The sequence below is a fragment of the Piliocolobus tephrosceles genome, chromosome 1, assembly GCF_002776525.5.
Source record: "Piliocolobus tephrosceles isolate RC106 chromosome 1, ASM277652v3, whole genome shotgun sequence".
Taxonomy (NCBI): domain Eukaryota; kingdom Metazoa; phylum Chordata; class Mammalia; order Primates; family Cercopithecidae; genus Piliocolobus; species Piliocolobus tephrosceles.
Genome location: NC_045434.1, coordinates 206464734 through 206483927, shown reverse-complemented (window position 1 = coordinate 206483927; position 19194 = coordinate 206464734). Strand labels below are relative to the sequence as shown.

General features: G+C 57.5%; 2 protein-coding genes and 1 long non-coding RNA gene across 3 annotated transcripts; 2 read left to right on the top strand and 1 right to left on the bottom strand.

Annotated features, from left to right (window-relative positions):
- Nucleotides 1-922: 922 nt before the first annotated feature.
- Nucleotides 923-6047, top strand: SLC25A34 (solute carrier family 25 member 34). The gene is made up of 5 exons (XM_023193496.2): nt 923-1528; nt 2624-2689; nt 2781-2933; nt 3282-3416; nt 3886-6047. The coding sequence occupies exons 1-5, from the start codon at nt 1109-1111 to the stop codon at nt 4066-4068; spliced, it is 957 nt and encodes a 318-aa protein (XP_023049264.1). The 5' UTR covers nt 923-1108; the 3' UTR covers nt 4069-6047.
- On the bottom strand, nt 4717-15053 carry LOC111527281. Its single transcript, XR_002726615.1, has 2 exons — nt 14596-15053; nt 4717-4888 (listed from the first exon to the last, which is right to left on the bottom strand). It is a non-coding gene; the product is annotated as an uncharacterized LOC111527281 (long non-coding RNA).
- Nucleotides 7442-13203, top strand: TMEM82 (transmembrane protein 82). The gene is made up of 6 exons (XM_023193495.2): nt 7442-7597; nt 7796-7868; nt 7981-8155; nt 9098-9518; nt 12091-12278; nt 12766-13203. The coding sequence occupies exons 1-6, from the start codon at nt 7510-7512 to the stop codon at nt 12850-12852; spliced, it is 1032 nt and encodes a 343-aa protein (XP_023049263.1). The 5' UTR covers nt 7442-7509; the 3' UTR covers nt 12853-13203.
- Nucleotides 15054-19194: the final 4141 nt, after the last annotated feature.

Sequence of the window (19194 nt, the reverse complement as noted above, 5' to 3'; positions counted from 1 at the left end):
AGACACACCTGACAGCTGGCCCAGGTGGCGCTCTCTTCTCAGCAGGCACAAAGGGCTTCCAAGGGCCGCCTCCTGCCCCACTGGCTGCCTGGCCATTCCTGCAGGGAGCAGCAGAGCCTCCTGCCCAGCCCAGGAGGGGCTCCCCCAGCAGGAGGGCCGGCCTGGCTGCAAGTCCTTACCAGCTGAGATCACTCCTCAACTCCTACTCACCCAGGCGCCCTGAAGTCCTGGGAGCAGTGAGGGGGTGCATAGGAGCCGGAGGCAGTGGGGGTAGGGGCCAGCAGGCAATGTGGGTGTCTTTTATTCGGCGTGGCACTGACCTAGGCACACTGTTCTCATCGCCACTCCTCCACAGAACCTTCTGGAGTGGATGTCAGTGTCTTCATTTTACAAAGGAGAGAAACTGAAGCTCTGAGAGGAAATGACCTGCCCAGGGCCGCACATAAGAGCTGCACCTGGGATTCCGATCAGCCTCCCGGGGCTCCAGAGCCCTTCTCTACTTCTGACCCTGCTGAGCATGGGCCTATAGATGGTGGGAGCCAGATTGGAAGACTGAGTCCTGGAAAGGGGAAGTCAGTCACCAGGGGCACATCAGGGGCAGAGTGGGACAGGGGCGGAGTTGGCCATGTACCCCATGCCAGGGACCTCCCAGTCACTTGCCCCCTGCCCAGGGCTCTGCCAAAGCTGGACAGGCTAAGCCAGAGGCAAGGCAGGGGTGCCAGCCCTTTACCCAGGGCCAGAGGGAGACCAGGAGGAGGAGCCTGAGCTGGTTGGCACCTTCTCCCTATCCAAGCTCTCCCTCCAGTCCCATGTGACCTTTCCCCCAGATCCCAGGGTCCAGGCCCGCCCTCGGCTGGCAGGGGTGAGCGCAGAAGCAGCTAGGATTGGTCACAGCGAGTGGAGGCGTGTCCCAGGCTCCAGCAGACCACTGGAACAGCTGAGCAGAGCAGGTGGACTGCTGAGATAGACCAGGGACTCCAGGCAACCACAGGCCTGTCAGACCAGAACTCTTACCCTCTAGATATGGCCTCGGGCCCCTGCAAACCCCAGCCCCGTGGCCCTGCAAGGTTACAGACAGCCTGAACGCCACCACCACAGGGCCTGTGCCATGCACCTGGCCCGGGCACAGAAGGCCACTGGTGCGGAGGCTGTGGAGACAGTTCCCCCAGCAGTGGACCTGGTGCTGGGTGCCTCGGCCTGCTGCCTGGCCTGTGTCTTCACCAACCCCCTGGAGGTGGTGAAGACACGGCTGCAGCTGCAGGGGGAGCTGCAGGCCCGGGGCACCTACCCACAGCCCTACCGGGGCTTCATGGCCTCTGTCGCTGCTGTGGCCCGAGCAGACGGGCTGTGCGGCCTGCAGAAGGGACTGGCTGCTGGGCTTCTGTACCAAGGCCTCATGAACGGCGTTCGTTTCTACTGCTATAGCCTGGCATGCCAGGCTGGCCTCACGCAGCAACCAGGTGGCACCGTGGTTGCAGGAGCCGTGGCAGGGGCACTGGGAGCCTTCGTGGGGAGCCCTGCTTACCTGGTGAGTGGCTTGTTTCCATCCTCCACCATCCCATGACCCAGGTCCTGCAGGGACCCTGCAGCCTCCAAAGGCTGGGCTCAGTGGACCTGGGTGGGGTGGGGCAGCCTGGGTGGGGTGGGGCAGCCTGGGTGAGGCTGCTCCCTGGAACACCTTAGCCCAGGCCTGGAATCTGCCCCTTGGCCCAGGGCACCAGGGCCTTGCTCTGATCCATGCTCTCCTGTGGACCCTGCCCCACTGGTCCTGAGCCAGGGGAGGGGGCAGAGGGTGGCAGATATGCTGGCCCAAATCCTGGCTTGGTTACTTCTCTTCCTGTGCGGCCTCGTGTACGATAAGAATAAAAACTACCCTTGAGGGCCTCCTCCTCACCTGCACTCTGCAGGGGCGCCTCAGGGCCGCCCAAAACAAATAAAAAATTTTTAAAAAATGTTTTGAAAAAAGCTACCCTTGGCTGGGCGCAGTGGCTCATGCCAGTAATCCCAACACTTTGGGAGGCCAAGGTGGGCAGATCACCTGAGGTCAGGAGTTTGAGACCAGCCTGGCCGACATGGTGAAACCCTGTCTCTACTAAAAATACAAAAATTAGCTGGGTGTGGTGATGCATGCCTGTAATCCCAGCTACTGGGGAGGCTGAGGCAGGAGAATTGCTTGAGCCTGGCTGGCAGAGGTTGCAGTGAGCCGAGATCGTGGCACTGCACTTCAGCCTGGGCAACAGAGCAAGACTCTGTCTCAAAAAAAAAAAAAAGAAAGAAAGAAAGAAAAAGAAAAAAGCTACCCTTGAGCAAAGGCTTGCCTTGTCCTTGGCTGGTGCTGGGGACTCATTGTCTCACTTAATCCTCAGAACAGCTTCCAACCGTGACAGAATTGAAGTCCAGAGAAGGTTAAGTAACTTGCTCCAAGTCACGCTGAGATGCAAAACCCAGGCCGACCCCAGAGCTGCACCTCAACCCGATTTCACATGACCCCTAAGCCTCAGGCTAGGGACCACAGAGCTCTGAGTTTCAGGGGCACGGGGGCGGGGGCACCCTCAACTCACACAGCTTATCCTGGCTGTCCCAGGCTCCATCCCCACACCCCATATCCCCTCTGCTCCTACAGATCAAAACACAGCTGCAAGCCCAGACAGTGGCCGCAATGGCTGTGGGACACCAGCACAATCACCAGGTGAGGCCTGCCACTCTCCCTGGGGGCACGGACTGGGCATGCTTCCAGCCTGGGCAGGGGTGGCCAGTGACCCCGTGCCCTCTCCCCACAGACTGTCCTGGGTGCCTTGGAGACCATCTGGCGGCAGCAAGGGCTGCTGGGGCTGTGGCAGGGCGTTGGTGGGGCTGTGCCCCGAGTCATGGTGGGCTCAGCTGCCCAGCTGGCCACCTTCACCTCTGCCAAGGCCTGGGTGCAGAAGCAACAGGTGAGGAGCTGGGGATACCTGTGCCTACCCACAGAGGCACACGGGACTGAGGGGGACCACCTGCCTCCTTCCACACGGGGAAGACCAGGGGGTGGCAACAGATGGGGCCCTGCCTCTGCCCTCAGAGTCATGACTCTGACCCTTGGTACCAGCAGGAGTGGGGGGTCAGCAGTGAACCCCAAAGCTGAGAAGGAGCTCAGGGTGGCAGGGCTGGGGGATGGCTGGAGGGGCCCCATCTGCTCCCCTTTCTGCAGCCCTTTTAGCCCCTGTGTGGTAGGAGGTCGGGAGGGCACCACGTGGGTGGGTAGAGGGCAGATGCAGGGGTCCACACCTGTGCCATCCCCACAGTGGCTCCCGGAGGACAGCTGGCTGGTGGCCCTGGCAGGAGGCATGATTAGCAGCATCGCCGTGGTTGTCGTCATGACCCCCTTCGATGTGGTCAGCACACGGCTATACAATCAGCCAGTGGACAGAGCTGGCAGGGTGAGCAGGAGTGGGTCTAGGGGAGGATGTGGGGAGCTGGGAGCACCCTCCCCCAACACACACACACACTCACACATGCACAGCCAGAGACATGCAGACACAGGCCATGCCTGCAAACACGTTAACTGGGCTTGTTTGCTGAGCCCCCATGTCCCAAGCACAGGCTAAGCGCTTTCACATCTGGATTTTATTCCATCCTTAAAATCACATTCATCTTCCTGATGAGGAAACTGAGGCTCAGATCAAGTGACTTGCATGAGTTCCCCCAGCTGGTAAGTGGGGGAGCCAGAACCGGAATCTAGGCCCGATCTTACAGCCTTCTCATGGCACCGCAGCCTCACACATGTGCCCAGTACAGATGTGCTGTCCATAGGGTGTGTGGGGGTGAAACTGACCCGTGTGCCGAGACGTGGCGCCAGCCAGGGCCTCACGGCCCCTGTAGTAACACTCACCCCCTGTGTTTCCCCAGGGCCAGCTCTATGGGGGCCTCACCGACTGCATGGTGAAGATCTGGCGGCAAGAGGGACCCCTGGCGTTCTACAAGGGCCTGGGCCCGGCCTACCTGCGCCTGGGTCCCCACACTATCCTCAGCATGCTCTTCTGGGACGAGCTTCGGAAACTGGCTGGGCGGGCCCAGCACCAGGGCACCTAGACGGCGGCCCTCACTCCCACATCCTGACACGGCTCGGCATTTGGCTGGAAGTGAGGGCCTGCTCCAGCACAACTGGCTGTCCCAGGGCGGGCCGTGGGCCCGGGCCTTGCCAGAGGCCCGGGAGAGTGTGGACAGCTCTGGTCCACCCAACCCCTTGGCCCACCCAGGGCCAGAGCATCCACTCCAAGTTACCACCCATTCTGTCTTCCAGACAGTTCTCTTCCTTCTCTGTACGGTGTACTGGGTCACCACATCCCAGAGCCTTACTCAGTTATAGCAACTGCTGCGGGCATGCACACGGCATAGGCCCAGTAACTTACACACATCGGCTCACTTAGGCCTCAGACAGCAGCGCGAGGCCAGCACTTTTACCTCTTTTACCATCAGAAAGCCAAGGCTGAGAGTGGTGATGTGGCTTTGACCACAGCCACACAATTTTGAAGTGGCAGAGCCAGGACTGGAGCTTAGCCCTGCTCACCCCAGACCTATGCGCTTGACAAGTGTGTGACTGTGACAGGCCCATGGGTCCGGACTGCTTGTAGGGGTCGCTGTGCCATGGCGAGAGCTGGGGTGCACCAGGAGGCTGTGGTGTCGTCACCTGCCTTATTTGCTGGGGCATCTGTAGCAAAGAACCACATACGGGGCAACTTAGACAATAGGAATGTATTTTCTCACGGTTCTGGAGGCTGGATGCTGGAGACCAAGCTGTCAGCAGGCTGATTTCTTCTGAGGTTTCTGTCCGTGGCTTGCAGATGCCGCCTTCTCCCTGTGTCTGCACATGGTGGTCCCTTGATGTGCGTCTGGGTCCTGATCTCCTCCTCTTATAAGGACACAGATCATGTTGGCTTAGGGCCCACCCTCATGACCCCACTTTAATTTTTTTTTTTTTTTTGAGACGAAGTCTCACTCTGTCACGCAAACTGGAGTACAGTGGCATGATCTCGGTTCACTGAAACCTTGGCCTTCCAGGTTCAAGCAATTCTCCTGCCTCAGCCTCCCGCATAGCTGGGACTACAGGCGCCCACCACCACACCCGGCTAATTTTTGTATCTTTAGTAGAGACGGGGTTTCGCCATGTTGGCCAGACTGGTCTCGAACTCCTGACCTCAAGTGATCCACTGGCCTCAGCCTCCCAAAGTGCTGGGATTACAGGCATGAGCCACCTCATTTGGCCCAATTTTAACTTAATCATCTCTGTCAAGAGCCTATCTCCATATGCAGTCACATCCTGAGCTACTAGGGGGTAGGACTTCAACATGCACATTTGCAGGGGCCACAGTTCAGCCAGCATCATCTCTTTTTTTTTTTTTTTTTGAGATGGAATCTCGCTTTGTTGCTCAGGCTGGAGTGCAGTGGTGCAATCTCAGCTCACCACAACCTCCACCTCCCAGGTTCAAGTGATTCTCCTGCCTCAGCCTCCCGAGTTGCTGGGACTACAGGCGTGCACCACCATGCCCAGCTAATTTTGTATTTTTAGTAGAGATGGGCTTTCACTGTGTTGGCCAGGCGGGTCTCGAACTCTGGACCTTGCTGCTCACCTCGGCCTCCCAAAGTGCTGGGATTACAGGCGTGAGCCACCACGCCCGGCCTCAGCCAACATCATCTAAGGGCTCTCACGGAGGGCCTCCCAGCAGCCCGTACTGTGGGCATTTGCACATATCCTGACAAGCCTGAAAGGAACTCCGAGTGCCCATTGTTCAGATGAGGGTACTGAGGCCCGGGAAAGGGAAGCAATGTGTCAGGGCCAGCAGCAGACCCTGGGCCCTTTCTCTAGACTGAGCACCACTCCCCATGGGTGTGCTCTCAACACCACACCAACCTTCGCACTGCAGAGATGGACACCAACTCCCTGGCAGGGGCAGCACTGCTGCCAAGCAGCCCCACCTACCCTCCCAGCCACACCCCAAGTCTGTAAGGGTTACTCCCAGGAACACCTGCTACTGCACACTCCAATAAAGTTTTATATTTTGTTTACTTCAGCGAACCCCCTTGGTGGCCAATCTCAGTCTCCCCCGTCCCTGACCCCCACCTTCTGCTCCCTCTGCCCTTTTCGTTTGTGAAAGCAGGATGGGAGCCGTATCCACCCGTTCGGCCCCGCCCCGCCGGACCCAGGTGAGGCCTGCCACCTAGTGGACCCAGGGAGGAGCATCAAGAAGTGCGGCCCCGGCCTGTGCGAGGAGAAGGCTCAGGTGGGCTCCGGCTGCGGGAGATTCCACACCGGGTCAGAGCTGGGCAGAAGGCTTTGGGAAGGTGGAACCAGACCTTACAAAAAGCAGGCAGAACTGACCTCTGGCTGTGGGGGAAAGAGAGCCCCAGACCTCAGGCTGAGAGGGCACCGCTGATCTCCAGCTATGGGGGGATAGAGTCCCTACTCTCAGACCCTGGGCTGAAGGAGCAGAGCCCACACTTCAGACTGCGAGAGGAAGGACCCACACCTAAGGCTGGGCAAGACAGATGGAGCCCGGGGCTTCGAGGGGGCATTGGGTGGCCCAAGCCCTCAAGGAAGATTTCTTTCTTTCTTTCTTTTTTTTTTGAGATGAAGTCTTGCTCTGTCGCCCAGGCTGGAGTGCAGTGGCCGGATCTCAGCTCACTGCAAGCTCCACCTCCTGGGTTCACGCCATTCTCCTGCCTCAGCCTCCCGAGTAGCTGGGACTATAGGCGCCCGCCACCTCACCTGGCTAGTTTTTTGTAGTTTTTAGTAGAGATGGGGTTTCACCGTGTTAGCCAGGATGGTCTCGATCTCCTGACCTCGTGATCCGCCCGTCTCGGCCTCCCAAAGTGCTGGGATTACAGGCTTGAGCCACCGCGCCCAGCAGGAAGATTTCTTTCTTTTCTTTTCCTTTCTTCCTTCCTGCCCCCCCCCCCCCCCCCCCCCCCCCCCTTTCTTTCGAGACAGAGTCTTACTCTGTTGCCCAGGCTGGAGTGCAATGGCATGATCTCGGCTCACTGCAACCTCCGCCTCCTGGGTTCAAGCCATTCTCCTGCCTCAGTCTCCAGAGTAGCTGGGATTACAGGTGCCTGCCACCATGCCCGGCTAATTTTTTGTATTTTTAATAGAGATGAGGCTCACCATATTGGTCAGGCTGGTCTCGAACTCCCGACCTCATGATTCACCTGCCTCGGCCTCCCAAAATGCTGGGATTACAGGTGTGAGCCCCTGCGCCTGGCCTCCCTCAAGGAAGATTTCAAGTAAAGTGGATGCCAGACTTTTAGCAGGGACAGAGACCACAGACCAGCCCAGAGACACCTGTCCCTTGGAGCTGGGACCTTGCCCTTCTGGTCCTCAAAGGGTTAACACCCCTGGCTCTCCTCCCCTCCCCTCCCCTGGGCCTTTGACCCCTCCCAGCCTTTCTCCTTCCCTCCACTGACACCTTTGCCCAGTGACGTTGGTCTGTCCCTGCGCAGACCTAGCCAGAGGCTGGGGCTCGTTCCGGGGCTGCCATGTTCTCCCTGCCATCCCTCCCCTCCTGGCTCCCCGGCCTCCCCTCCCTCGAGTGGGGTTCTAGCCTCCTCCACTCCCTCCTGCAAGGTGAGCACCTCGCCCCATTCCTGCCTTGGCCCCACCCCCTTCCAGCTCTTTGCAGTGCAGGGTGGACCCCACACACCTGGTCTCCCGCCACCCCTGACCCTTGGCCGCCCCCTCCTCTGACCCTACCAACCAAGCCTGCCCTCCTAACACCCCTGCATGCTGCCTCGCTGCCTTGCTGCCTCCCTCCTGCCCCCTCAGGCCTGATCGGGGCCCTTGGAGTCTTGGTCCTGAACAGCCTCCTGAAAGTTTACTTCTTCGTGGGCTGTGCCAAGTGAGTTCCCACCTCATCCCCACAGGGAATGTGGCTGGGGGAACGGGGACCCCCACCAGGGGTCGAGGGTGGCAGTTCTGCACCCCTGCCCACACCCATTCTGTCCCCACAGTGACCCGCAGCGGTGGCCCGAAAAGGAGCGGCTTCGGGCCCAGTGGGCCTCGCTGGAAGCCGTGCACCTGGCAGGGCTGGCCCTGTTTCTGACAGTTGTGGGGTCCCGGGTGGCTGCCCTCGTGGTGCTTGAGTTCTCCCTCCGGGCCGTGTCCATGCTGCTGTCACTGGACAAGGTGAGGCCTCTGGGAAGGCAGTGGGTGGATCACTCCCCAGCCCAGAGCCCGGACTCACCACTGGAACGTGGGCAGCTGAGCCCAGGTCCAGCATCCCAGCCTGTTCGCTGTATTTTCCATAAGACTGGGAACAGAGGCTGCAGGTTGCACCCTCGGGTTTGGCTGCTGAAGCAGCAACACTCACAGGGGATACAGTCCCAGTCCCAAGAAGACAAGAGCGACAGCTCCTATAGGTCTGACTCCCCGAATGCCAGGCCCTGCACCAAGTGCTCTGTGTGCATCATGGAATCCTCACAGCCACAGGGGTAAAGGTTTACTCTGATTCCCCATTTCACAGATGGGGAAACTAAGGCTCAGAGAGTATGTGGCTTGTTTGTGGTCAACAGGTAGAGTCAGGCTTTGGACCCAGGTCTCTGAGACTCTGAACCACCACCCTTCAGCTAACAGATGGGCCCCAAGTACTAAGACGTGATTGGAGGCCGGGCGCGGTGGCTCAGGCCTGTGATCCCAGCACTTTGGGAGGCTGAGACGGGCAGATCACCTGAGGTTAGGATTTCAAGACAAGCCTGGCCAACATGGAGAAACCCCATCTCTAAAAAAAAAAAAAAATTACCTGGGCGTGGTGGCACATACCTGTAATCCCAGCTACTTGGGAGGCTGAGGCAGGACAATCGCTTGAACTCAGGAGGCGGAGGTTTCAGTGAGCTGAGATGGCACCACTGCATTCCAGCCTGGGTGACAGAGCAAGACTCTGTCTCAAAATAAAAAAAACACGATTGAAATTAAGGTGAGAGAGATGATCCCCTAGGGCTTCATCTGATGCCGATGTGGCCCCTTTAGGAACCATCCCCAAGGTCCCTTCAGGCTCCGGCCTCCTGTGGCGGACAGCACCTGTAGTGAGGCAGCCCCCACATCTTGGCCCCTCTTCTGTGCTCCCCGCAGGGTTCCCGGGGTGCTGCCAAGAGGCTGCAGCTTTACCTGCTGTGCCAGTACTCGCTGGGCTGCGGGCTGACCTGCGGCCTGAGCTTCCTGCAGGAGGGCGCCCCTCACCGCACGCTGAACCTGCTGCTGAGCCTCGGGCTGGCCACGCTGCTGGGTCTGGGTGCCCGGCGCCTCCGCCGCCACGTCTGCCGCCTCTACGAGCTGCACAGCAGCCAGCACTACTGTGGGGTGTGCCTGGGCCTGCTGGCCGGTGCGCACGGCCTCCCCCAGCTGCTGGGCCGCGCCCTGGCCGTGGCCTTTGCCGTGGGTGACCTGGCAGCTGTGGCCCTCATCAACCAGGACTTCCTGACCACCTCGGAGGCCATGCGGTTCTGGACGCCGCTCACCATCTGCTACACGCTGCTGGTCATCTACATGCAGGGTGAGCCCTGCGGGGCCCGTCCATTCCATCCACGCACTGTCTGGGCCATTCCTCTGTCTGGGCCAGGCTCCAGGGTGGCCGACAGCTGTCAGCCCTCACTCTTGCCATCCCAGAGAGCCTGGTCAGGACAGAGGCTGTGTGGCAGGGGCAGCGCAGAGAAGCAGCATGCTGTGGGCACCCTGAGGGGGTAGCCTTTAGATTGGGCCTTGAAGGATGAGCGGAGATCCCTAAGAGAAGTGAGGCAGGGAAGGGAATCTTGGACAGAGAGAACCGCATGTGTCAATGCCCAGAGGGGAGAGAGGGCATGGCAGTGCCAAACAAGCCTCAGGAGTCCAGTGTGGCTGTCACCCCAAGGGCACAGGAAAGGGGTGAGGCTGGCCAGGTTCGAAGGGGCCCGTTGGAGAGCCCTCATCAGCCAGGCAGGGAAGCCTGACGAGAGGCCGCTATACAAGTTTGTTTGTGTTTTTGTTTTGTTTTGCCTTTCTGTTTTTTTGAGACAGGGTCTTGCTTGGTGGCCCAGATTGTGCCATTGCGCTCCAGCCTGGGCAACAAGAGCGTAACTCCCACCTCAGCCTCCCAAATTGTGGGTATTACAGACACACACCACTGTGCCAGGCTAATTTTATTTTTTGTAGAGAAGGGGTCAGCCAGGCCTATAATCTCTGCACTTTCGGAGGCTGAGACAGGCAAATCACTTGAGGTCAGGAGTTCAAGACCAGCCTACCAACATAGTAAAACCCTGCCTGTACTAAACATACAAAATTAGCCCAGTGTGGTGGTCTGTGCCTGTAATCCAGCTACCTAGGAGGCTGAGGCACAAGAATCGCTTGAAACCAGGAGGTGGAGGTTGCAGTGAGCCAGGATCGAACCACTGCACTCCAGCCTGGGTGACAGAGAGAGATTCTGTCTCAAAAGAAAGAAAAAAAAGAAAAGAAAGAAAGAGAGAAAGGAAAGAAAGGAAAGAAAGAAAGGGTCTTGGCCGGGCGTGGTGACTCACGTCTGTAATCCCAGCGCTTTGGGAGGCCGAGGCAGGTGGGTCACCTGAGGTCAGGAGTTCGAGACCAGCTTGGCCAACGTGGTGAAACCCCGTCTCTACTAAAAATATAAAATTTAGCCAGGTGTGGTGGCAGGTGCCTGTAATCCCCACTACTTGGGAGGCTGAGGCAGAATTGCTTGAACCAGGGAGGTAGAGGTTGCAGTGAGCCAAGATTGCACCATTGTACTCCAGCCTGGGCAACAGGAATGAAACTCCGTCTCAAAAAAAAAAAAGGGGGGGTCTTGCCATGTTGCCCAGGCAGGTCTTGAACTCTTGGGCTCAAGCAATCCACCTACCTCAGCCTCCCAAAATGTTGGGATTACAGGCATGAGCCACAGTGCCCAGCCTACTGCAGGGATTTTCATTGTTGCTATCTTGTTTTGTTTTGAGATGGAGTCTTGCTCTGTTGCCCAGGCTGGAGTGCAGTGGCACGATCTCGGCTCACTGCAACCTCCAACTCTGAGTTCAAGCAACTCTCCTGCCTCAGCCTCCCGAATAGCTGGACTCTGTCTCAAAAAACAAACAAAAAAAAGAATGGGGCTGAGCGTGGTGGCTCACGCCTGTAATCCCAACACTTTCGGAAGCTGAGGCAGACGGATCACTTGAGGTCAGGAGTTCAAAACCAGCCTGGCCAACATGGCAAAACCCCATCTCTACTAAAAATGCAAAAAATTAGCTGGGTGTGGTGGCGTGCGCCTGTAATCCCAGCTACTCGGGAGGCTGAGGCAGGAGAATCACTTGAACCCAGGAGGCGGAGGTTGCAGTGAACCAAGACCGTGCCACAGCACTCCACTCCAAAAAAAAAAAAAAAAAGAGGCCGGGTGCGGTGGCTCAAGCCTGTAATCCCAGCACTTTGGGAGGCCGAGACGGGCGGATCACGAGGTCAGGAGATCGAGACCATCCTGGCTAACACGGTGAAACCCCGTCTCTACTAAAAATACAAAAAAAAACTAGCCGGGCGAGGTGGCGGGCGCCTGTAGTCCCAGCTACTCAGGAGGCTGAGGCAGGAGAATGGCGTAAACCCGGGAGGCGGAGCTTGCAGTGAGCTGAGATCCGGCCACTGCACTCCAGCCCGGGCAACAGAGCAAGACTCCGTCTCAAAAAAAAAAAAAAAAAGAACAGAAGCCAGGAGTCTGGCAAGGAAACTTCTTGGAAAGAGGAAAGTGGTTAAGCCCAGGTGGGTCCATGGGGGTGATGAGAGGGGCTCACCTGGGAATGTGCTTGGCAGAAGGAGTTGCCAGGGCTGACTGAGGGACTAGAGGCGGGTGTGCAGCAAAGAGAGGAGTCAGGCCGACTCCTGCCACTGGGAGGCTGCGAGGCTGCAGGGTTCTGGCCTGCACCAGTGGGAGGCTTGTGGGCTGGGCAGTGAGTCCTGGAGGCAGAGCGCCTGGTGCCCTGCAGATACTCGGAGCAGGGGTGGGGACCAGGAGGTTGTGATGGGAGGAGGGCTGCACAGGAGCGAAAGGCTTGTCCTGTGGAGGGTGCGTCCAGTGCGGGGTGTGGGGTTGGACGGTGACAGGCACCCGCATTCCACAGAGGAGCAGCGGCAGCACCCCGGCCTGCAGAGCAAAGTGCAGACGGTGCTGGTGCGCATGGGCGGCCTCTTCGTGCTGCTGCTGACCGTGGGCCGCTGGCTGGACCTGCTGGGCATCCTCGTCTCCCTGCTGGGCGAGCTCTGGTGTCTGGTGGGCGTCCGCACCCTACTTGACCTCTGCGAGATACAGGTGGGCACCTCCGTCCAACGTGTCCCGCAGACAATCTCTGCTTCAAACAGCCCAGGAGCCTCAAGAGGCTCAAGTTTAAGACGAGCCAGCTGGGCACGGTCGCTCACACATGTAATCCCAAATACTCAGGAGGCTGAGGCCTGAGAATCACTTGAACCCAGGAGGCAGAGGTTGCAGTGAGCCAAGATCGTGCCACTGCGCTCCAGCCTGGACAACAGAGTGAGACTCTGTCTCCAAAAAAAAAAAAGACAGGGCCAGGGTGACCTCTGTTGGGGGTCAGGGGCAGAGGGAGCTGGAATCACCTCTCCCACCCTCGGTCACCAGGCCAGGGCTATCCTCCAGGTCACCAGCACCCCCCACCCTGTCCACAGCCCTCTCCAACAGCAACCCAGAGGCCCAAGTGGGAGGAAGTGCCCGGTCACTAGAGGCCCGAGGCCCCCAGCGGGATGGGTGAATGGGTGGTGTCATTCTCAATGCCTTTCCTCAGGATTTTCCATCCCGGAGGCCTCCAGTGTCAACACCAAGCCAGCCCCTGCCCTCGGCACCCCAGTCCCAGAGTTCGGCCCCCTCCTGACCTGCCTCAGGGAGGATCTAGAGTCTGTCTCAAGCCCACCAGCCTGACCTTCGAGGCCTTGACCCCAGGGCAATGCCTGGAGGCAGAGTGGCAGGGCTGGGCCCCCTGCCTGGAGCTCAACGCAGGCCCTGGGAGCCCCGAGAAGGGAAGGCAGGATTTAGTGATGGGAGCCTCTGGAGAGGGGACACCTGAGGGTCCCTGGTTGAACCCTCTTTTCCTCAGGGTGGGCAATGATGCAGCCCCTCAGACCTGCCTTCCTGGGCAGGGGTGGGGGGGTGCATCCTCAGGAGGGCTCCCCCTTTACTGGTCTCCCTTCCCTTCTCCGTGAACAATAAAGACGATGACTTTCTCCACCTGTGCTTAGAATCACGAACACACAGAGGCCGGGCGTGGTGGCTCATGCCTGTAATCCCAATACTTGAGGAGGCTAAGGCGGGCAGATCACCTAAGATCAGGGGTTCAAGACCAGCCTGGCCAAGATGGCAAAACCCTGTCTCTACCAAAAATACAAAAATTAGCTGGGCATGGTGCCTCATGCCTGTAATCCTAGCTACTGAGGAGGCTGAGGCAGGAGAACTGCTTGAACCCAGGAGGCGGAGGTTGCAGTGAGCCGAGATCATGCCGCCACTCTCCAGCCTGGGCAACACAGTAAGACTCTGTCTCAGAAACAAAACAACAACAACAAAGAATAATCACAAACACAGAGAGAGGGAAAGAGGCTTTTCTGAGACCATACAACTCTTCTGACAGGTCCTGGGATATGTGCCTCAGGCTGGCCTGGGCTGGGTCTCCTCGGGGACATGGCCCCTTGCAGACTGAGAAAAACCATTCTGGGTAGAGAACTGGGTAGAGTGGTGAGGAGGTGAGGGGGACGGTGGAGATGGACACGTGGTCTGGCACCCAGCTGCAGTCGTGGGTGGATAGCAGCCATGTCTTCTCCCATCCCAGGCTGGGAAACAGCTGAAGGACGCACAGTGCTGACCAGGCCTCTGCTGGGTGCTCTGTGGTCCCCAGCCCCAACCCTGACTTCTTGAAGGCCATGAGCATCCTTCCCATCTCAGCCCGTTCAGGGCCCAGCTCAGGAAGGCCAAAGGGTTGGGTACCAGCTCCTCTGCCTACCTTCTGTGTGATCTTGGACAAGCCGCTGCCCCTCTCTGAGCCTGGCAGAAGAATGACCACTGCCATGTGCCAGGTACTTTCCCTGTTTCATTTCTTTTTGACATTAGCCCCAAGAGGCAGGCCCTGTTATCCCTTTTTACAGAGTCAGAAACTGAGGTTCACAGAGGTTAAGTGACTTGCTCAAGGGCGCACAGGCATTAGGTAGCAAAGCTAGGATTTGAATCCAGGTGGCCTGGCCCCCAGACTCAAGTGCTTTGAATGCTGCCTGCTACTCTCTCCTTGTTGAAAATCTGGGGCCAGGGAAACTAACAGAGATGAGAAATATGGCTCCATTACTGGCAGGCTCTGGAATATGGTTGCAGCCACTTTGGTGCAAGGGAGCCCAGCCCCAGCCCCCAGGGCCCTTTGATTCTATGGGGATCCAGGGCTGCACCTCAGGGCCCTTTCCTAGGGGAAGCCCCATAGGGCAAAGGAGCCTCCCAGCCAGTGGCCTTTCTGGAGGAGGTCTGAGAGGTGTGGGGGTGGCCAGGAAGGCGTTAGGGAGGAGGGGAGGCCTGGAGAGGGCACCTTGAGGATTCCAGGCTGTGATGGGTCCCTCCCTCTCAACAAAGGCACCACATTCACCCGAAGACTGCTGCTTGGGAGCAGGCAGGGGTAACCCAAGGATCCTTAACGCTCTACGCTCAGCGCACCTGGGATACAGAGCAGGCTGCACCCAAGGCTGGGCTGGGTGGTTTCAGTGCATTCCCCCAAGAATGGCCACCCCTTGGACAGCTCCAGCCCACCCTTTGAACCGTGCTCCTAGCCCTACCACCAGGACAGGCCTCTCGTCCCAGGGTGTGGTCGCTGGGGTCGGGGAAATGCCTATGGAATCCCCTCCCCCAGTACAGGACCCAGTCCACCCGGCCTGGGAATGCGCTCTGTTCCCTCCGGGCAGGAAATGTGCCCCAGTCTGGGAGGAAATGGCTCAGCTAGGTGGGCACAGGGCCAGCCCCTTGCCGGACCCAGACTGGGCTCTGGGTTCCAAGCAGGGGCCAGTGTTTTTGCTGGAATGTGCTTCAGCCTCTCGATCTGGCACAGCCTGGGCCCCGTTAGGGACAGGACCAGGAGGGGACTGGACTCAGCAGTCCTTTCCTTTTTATGGGCACAGGGATTGTTTTCCAAACAAAAATCAGGACACGTGGGCTGGAATAGCATTCTTTTCTTATCGAAATATTTTCGTGAAAATACTGACAAGGGCATAAAATGAGCTCACTCTAAATGAGGCATTTGCCGGGCGCGGTGGCTCAAGCCTGTAATCCCAGCACTTTGGGAGGCCGAGACGGGCGGATCACGAGGTCAGGAGATCGAGACCATCCTGACTATCACGGTGAAACCCCGTCTCTACTAAAAATACAAAAAAAACTAGCCGGGTGAGGTGGCGGGCGCCTGTAGTCCCAGCTACTCGGGAGGCTGAGGCAGGAGAATGGCGTAAACCCAGGAGGCGGAGCTTGCAGTGAGCTGAGATCCGGCCACTGCACTCCAGTCCCGGCGACAGAGCGAGACTCCGCCTCAAAAAAAAAAAAATAAATAAATAAAATAAATGAGGCATTTAGCAAATCTCCACACCAAATGGAGAAAAATAGGCCTGAAGTCCAGCAGGCCTAGGACAATCCAAATTGTGTGGTCTGGGCAAAGCATGAGGCTGGGACCAGTACCTCATGGGGACCCTAAGACCCTGACCCCTGGGCCCTGACCTCCAGGACCAAGATCCTAGGGTCAGGGCAACATCGTGCTGAAGAGGTTGGGGACCAGTGTCCCTAGGCCCTGCGTAAAGTGGGTAGTGACCCCTGGGCGGCTGGGATTGGGGTAAGCCGGCCTCCCCATCCTAAGCCCCCTACTTCTGGCTTTTCTGAGCTCTGGCATTTTCTTTCTGAGGCCTTGCATTTCTTCACCCATTCATTCATTTAGTAAGTCATCACTGAGTAGCTGCGTGGAGCCAGGCATTAGGCTGGCATTGGGGATGCTGGGAGGAGTAAGAGAGGTTCCCCTCCACAAAATGTGCAAAGAAAAGTAAAGCCGGAGGCTGGGCGCAGTGGCTCAAGCCTGTAATCCCAGCATTTTGGGAGGCTGAGGCGGGTGGATCGCCTGAGGCCAGGAGTTCGAGACCAGCCTGACTAACATGGAGAAATCTACTAAAAATACAAAATTAGCTGGGTGTGGTGGCGCATGCCTGTAATCCCAGCTACTTGGGAGGCTGAGGCAGGAGAATCGCTTGAACCCGGGAGGCGGAGGTTGTAGTGAACTGAGATTGTGCCACTGCACTTTAGCCGGACATCAGAGTGAGACTCTATCTCAAAACAAACAAACAAACAAACAAACAAAATTAAAGCCGGGTCAGGGGACAGAGTGACAACGGGGGGTGGGTGGGGTGGGCAGGAGTGAGAGAAGGTGTATTTGTTATCTACAGCTGCGTCACAAATTACCCCCAAACTTGAAGAGTTTAAAACCACAGACATTGATCATCTTGCTCTTTCTGTGGGTCAGGGATCTGGGTGCTGCTGAGCCAGGTCCTACGTCTCAGGGCTGCTGTCAAGGTGTCACCGAGGCTGTGGAGTCATCTTAAGGCCCAGGGCCTCCCTTCTTCCCTGCCACTTGGGCCTCCTGCAGGGCAGCCCTACAGCGTGGCAGCTGACTTTCCTCAGAGCCGGCCAGGGAGAGGGGTGGAGGACAAGCAAGCCCAAGCTGCTGCGCTCTTTTTGTGACTCAGTGCTGAAAGTGACATCCTACTGTTTTGGTCACAATCTATCACTGAGGAGAGGTCCCCAGGTCCCACCCACCTGAGGGGAGGGCATGGATCCCAGGAGGTGGGGATCCTGGGGGCATCTCAGAAGCTGCCGTCCACGGAGGGCTCCTGTGAGGAGGAGGCATTGGAGCAGAGACCTGAACAGAGTCAGGGGGCAACCAAGCAAACAGCGGAGGGAAGAACTTCCCAGCTCAGCAAGGGCCTTGTGGCAGGAACAGGCCAGGGGATTTAGGAAGGTGGTAGAGCAGGGCACAGTGGCACGTGCCTGTAATCCCAGCACTTTGGGAAGCTGAGGTGGGTGGATCACGAGGTCAGGAATTCAAGACCAGCCTGGCCAAGATGGTGAAACCCCGTCTCTACTAAAGATACCAAAATTAGCCAGGCGTGGTGGCAGGTGTCTGTAATCCCTGCTTGAGAACTGCTTGAACCCAGGAGGCTGAGGCAGAGAACTGCTTGAACCCAGGAGGCTGAGGCAGAGAATTGCTTGAACTCAGGAGCAGAGGTTGCAGTGAGCCCAGATCGCACCACTGCACTCCACCCTGGGTGACAGAGCTAGAGAGGGTGGAGCGGCAGGGCCTGGAGCGCTGGGCGAGGCTTTGGATTGCATTGCCCTGAGGAGAGCCAGTGGAGAGTTTTGCATGAGGACATGACGGAAGCTGATGTACATGTTGAGAGGAGTCCTCTCGTGGCTGTTTTCAGAATAGTTTGGAAGCATTTGGAGTAACCCAGGTGAGAAGACAGGCATTCCCAGGCCAAGGGGATGGTATTGAAGCCCAGGCAGGTTTCAAGGCTCCAGAGTGGACTGAAGGACTAAGGAGGGGTCAGTGCCGCTGCAGCAGAGCGGGTGAGGGGTGCAGTGGTGGGAGATGCTGTCTCAGGGGTGGTTTGGGGTGGGATCACACAGGGCCAGGGGGAGGGGCTTGGCGTTGTCCCGGAGAGCAACGAGGAGCCACAGAGGTCTATGCACAGAAGAGTGTTAGATGCTGCTTTAGTGAGGTGTTCTGGCTACTGTGAGAAGAGGGGATTGTAAAGAATAAGAGTGAGGCATATGGGCCAGGTGTAGTGGCTCACGCCTGTAATCCCAACACTTTGGGAGGCCAAGACAGGAGGATGTCGTGAGCCCAGGAGTTCAAGGCCAGTCTGGGCAACATAGTGAGACCTCATCTCTACAAATAATAAAAAAAAAATTACACTTTGGGAGGTTGAGGCAGGTGGATCACGAGGTCAGGAGTTTGAGACCATCCTGGCTAACATGGTGAAACTTCATCTCTACTAAAAATACAAAAAACTAGCTGGGCATGGTGGAGGGCTCCTGTAGTCCCAGTTACTCAGGAGGCTGAGGCAGGAGAATGGCGTGAACCCAGGAGGTGGAGCTTGCAGTGAGCTGAGATCGCGCCACTGCACTCCAGCCTGGGTGACAGAGCGAGACTCCATCTCAAAAAATAAATAAATAAATAAGATAGCTGGGCATGGTGGCATGTGCCTGTACTCTCAGCTGCTCAGGAGGCTGGGGTGGGAGGATCACTTGGGTCCAGGAGGTGGAGGCTGCAGTGAACCATAATCACACCATTGCACTCCAGCCTTGGCAATAGAGCAAGATCCCATCTCAAAATAAAATAAAATAAAAACAGCAAGGCAGATCCAATTTTAAGGACTCCCTTTAGGAAAAATGATACAGAATTCGTATGAAAGTGACTATTTTTTTGGGGGGTAGGGGGGAGAACAGAGCCTCACTATGTTGCCCAGGCTGGAGTGCAATGGCACAATCTCAGCTCACTGCAACCTCCGCCTCCTGAGTTCAAGCGATTATCCTGCCTCAGCCTACTGAGTACCTGGGATTACAGGCGCACACCACCACGGCCGGCTAATTTTTGTATTTTTAGTAGAGACGGGGTTTCACCATGTTGGCCAGGATGGTCTTGAACTCCTGAAGTCAGGTGATCCGCCCGCCTCAGCCTCCCAAAATGCTAGGATTACAGGCTTGAGCCACTGTGCCTGGCCAAAAGTGACTATTTAGAACAAGGAGAAAAAGCACAACAAATGACTGGAGACTTGGAGATTTGGGTCCTTCTTCTGATGTCTCCCTGGACAGTTTGCTAGGCCTGCTTCATGGACATGCTTCCTGAGTGAAACCAGCTTCCCTCCTTGTCTAGAACACTCTGTAACTCCGAGCAACTCCCAGCCTTCACAGGGGCCATGGAAGTAAGGCCATGAGCATAAGTTTTATTAACTTCACAATAAGCCCACCACTGGCTAAGAGAGAAGACGGGGAGACCCACAGGGGCAACGGCAGGTCCCAGGCCACGTTGTGCTTTAGTAAGGAGAAGGCTCAGGGCTTGAGGGTGTGGAGATAGATCAGCAAGGGTGGATGGTGGGATAGATGCTGCTGGGAGTGGAGGATCCCAGTGGGATGGGGGCTCAAGGAGGGGGCTGGGATC